The following is a 2,699-nucleotide window of genomic DNA, read 5'->3' on the forward strand; positions in this document are numbered from 1 at the left end:
GAGAAAGTCCTGCAACTATAGACCTTAGAAGCAGCGCGGATGGCGAGGCTCATCCAGGAAAGAAAACGACCGCAACCGAAAAGCGCGAATCCGGCAGGAAAGACGTTCGATGTGAGGTTCCAGCGCCTGCAGAATGAAGTGGAAGACATGACAAAGGAAAAGGGTGGACTCCAGTGTGAAGATCAGGCTGCGTAACCCAGAGGAACGAGCTGACATGCCTTTTTGAGGAAGGAAATCGTCGCCAATCTATTCGATGGAGAGGGAGAATGGTGGTGTTCAGGCCGAACTGAAGGACCAGCTAGAAGATGAGGTTCGACAGGTGCGAGGAGCGAAGGAGAAATTGGTTTTACAAGCTCAAGAACCTGCAGGGGAATTACAGATGCCTGAGAAGTGCGGAGCAGCTATCCATCTTCAAGGAATGGCACGATCTAGTCTAAGCTGGACACGAAGACGGATCAGATTTGAAAAATTAGAGAATGTATATTTACGGAAAATTTTGTTAATTTAAATTAATAAAGTTTTATTTACCAAAAAAATGGCAATTTGATTTTACACAATTAATTCTTTACAGTAATATTTGTTATATACATAATAATACGAGTTTAACTCGAGTTTTTAAAGGACTTCTTTCATAAATCCATCTTTTACTATAGATTTTAGTTTTGACCATAAATGGATCTTAGGAGTCTTCTGCAATAGTTTATTTTAGCTTGAGAAAACTAAAGGTTACTTATCTCATGAAAGTCTTTAACTATACTGTATGGATAGTTTGATGTTATTTGTAATAAGTTGCTTTGTTAATTGTTGAGGAAAAGAAATGTGGAGGGAATAAATAAGTCAAAATGGTTTCTTTAAAGTTTATTGATTCCTGAAAGAGAAAGGGAAAATGGAGGGATAATAGAAACGTTGAGGAAAATGAGAGGATTGGTGGAGGGCCAGGAGAGGAAGTATAGGATTCAGGAAGATTGGTGAGTGCCAGGAGAAGGAGCAAAGGATTCAGAGAAAGAATAGTAGTGCCAAAAGAAGGCGCAGAGGATTGAGAGAAGCCCCAGGAGAATTGAAAAGGATTCAGTAGCATATTCTGATTCTAAGACTAACCACAGGGTTTCTGTTTGCAAGGACGGCGGGCCAGGCCCGCCGAGCCAGTCCGGTACGGCAGGCGGGCAGGCCAGGAGGTCTGCCGAACCAGCCTGGTACGGGCAGGCTGGGCGGGCCGGAAGGTCTGCCGAAACAGGCCCGGTGCAGGCAGGCGGGCGGGCCGGAAGGTCTGCCAAGCAGGCCTGGTACTGCGGGCAAGCGGGCGGGCCGGGGAAGGTCTGCCGAAGCAGGCCCGGTGCAGGCAGGCGGGCGGGAGAAGGTCTGCAAGCCGGAGGTACTGCGGGCAGCCGGCGGGGGGACGAAGCGCAGCGGGCGGGGGGGTCTGCCGAAGCAGGCCCGGTACTGCGGGCAGGAGGGCGGGCCGAAAGGTCTGCCAAGCAGGCCTGGTACTGCGGGCAGGAAGCATGGCCCGGTACTGCGGGCAGGCGGTGGCGGGCCGAAAGTCTTGCCGAGCCGGCCTGGTACTGCGGGCAGGCGGGCAGGGCCGGAAGGTCTGCCGAAGCAGGCCCGGTACTGCGGGCAGGCGGGCGGGTGTTACGGGCGGGTCTTATTAGTGACTGATTCCAGGCTCTTACGCCCTTTAACATTAAATAATAGAAAAAAAAAACAATTAAATAAATATCTTATAGGATACCTTCAGTATATATTGGTAGGCGTAAAGAAAGAAAGCTTTTAAAATAAAATAATTATATTTACAAAAAAACTTAACTTTAATAATGAAGAAAAATAAATCCTAAGAAACGTTTTAAGGTCGATGGGATTCGATGAATGGGGGTTTTGAATTCTTGAAGGTTGGTCAGCGCCATCGGAAGTCCGTTGACTAAGGTATCCATACTAGAGCTCTGAAGAAAAATCCATCGTCGACTAGCAATTGGAGACGAAGCAGATGTTTGGTTGATGAATACGGAGGTCGCTATCAGCAACTGAAGTCGAGTTCAGACAATCTCTTCTAAGTTACGCCAAGGTTTTGATGGGGGAAAAGCAAATCGTATTTCGGTAGACAATACGTTTTCACTAGGGCATAAGTAAATTACCAGTGTGCTGGCCAGCATTCTCTAGACTGCGAAACTCCAAGACTTCCCTGAAGTCGTACTTGCCATAAACTGTTCCTGTGCAATCCAGTAACGTTAAATAAGACCATCCAACAGGTCCATCAAAGACTATCCACAAGTCCACAGTATCGAGGGCGTTCCTCTCTCGCAGTCGTGTCCAAGGCTTTTTTCCCCGCGGGTTCAGGGTTACACCACTCGAACTCACCTCACGTAGTGGGAGAAACAAATATAAATAACAGTCCTTCAACTATTCAATTACCACTAGAACAACCATTTGCGCTCTGCAGCACAACAACTTAACAATAATAATAAAGATAAATACATATTTCCGTAACACCTCCACCAAAAGAAACAAAGTTTTACAGGTAAAACTTACACATACCACTGTTCACCACAAGTACAAAGCCTCGAGACAGTGCATCTGCAACCTGGTTGTCACACCTTGAATGCTTTAATTTCTAGCTCGTAATCTGCAACATCAGGCTCCAGTGCTGTAGCTTTTTATTTTTATTCCTGAACTTATTGGAGGAATACTATTGGATTGTGATC

The 2,699-nt window shown here is 46.3% G+C and overlaps 1 protein-coding gene across 1 annotated transcript; it reads left to right on the top strand.

Moving 5' to 3' along the window:
* The first annotated feature begins 253 nt into the window (after nt 1-253).
* On the top strand, nt 254-2,051 carry LOC135223171 (collagen alpha-1(X) chain-like). Its single transcript, XM_064261676.1, has 4 exons — nt 254-390; nt 876-968; nt 1,120-1,608; nt 1,967-2,051. Exons 1-4 carry the CDS (start codon nt 254-256, stop codon nt 2,049-2,051), a joined length of 804 nt encoding a protein of 267 aa, XP_064117746.1.
* Nucleotides 2,052-2,699: the final 648 nt, after the last annotated feature.

Source organism: Macrobrachium nipponense, chromosome 8 (assembly GCF_015104395.2).
Source record: "Macrobrachium nipponense isolate FS-2020 chromosome 8, ASM1510439v2, whole genome shotgun sequence".
Classification (NCBI taxonomy): domain Eukaryota; kingdom Metazoa; phylum Arthropoda; class Malacostraca; order Decapoda; family Palaemonidae; genus Macrobrachium; species Macrobrachium nipponense.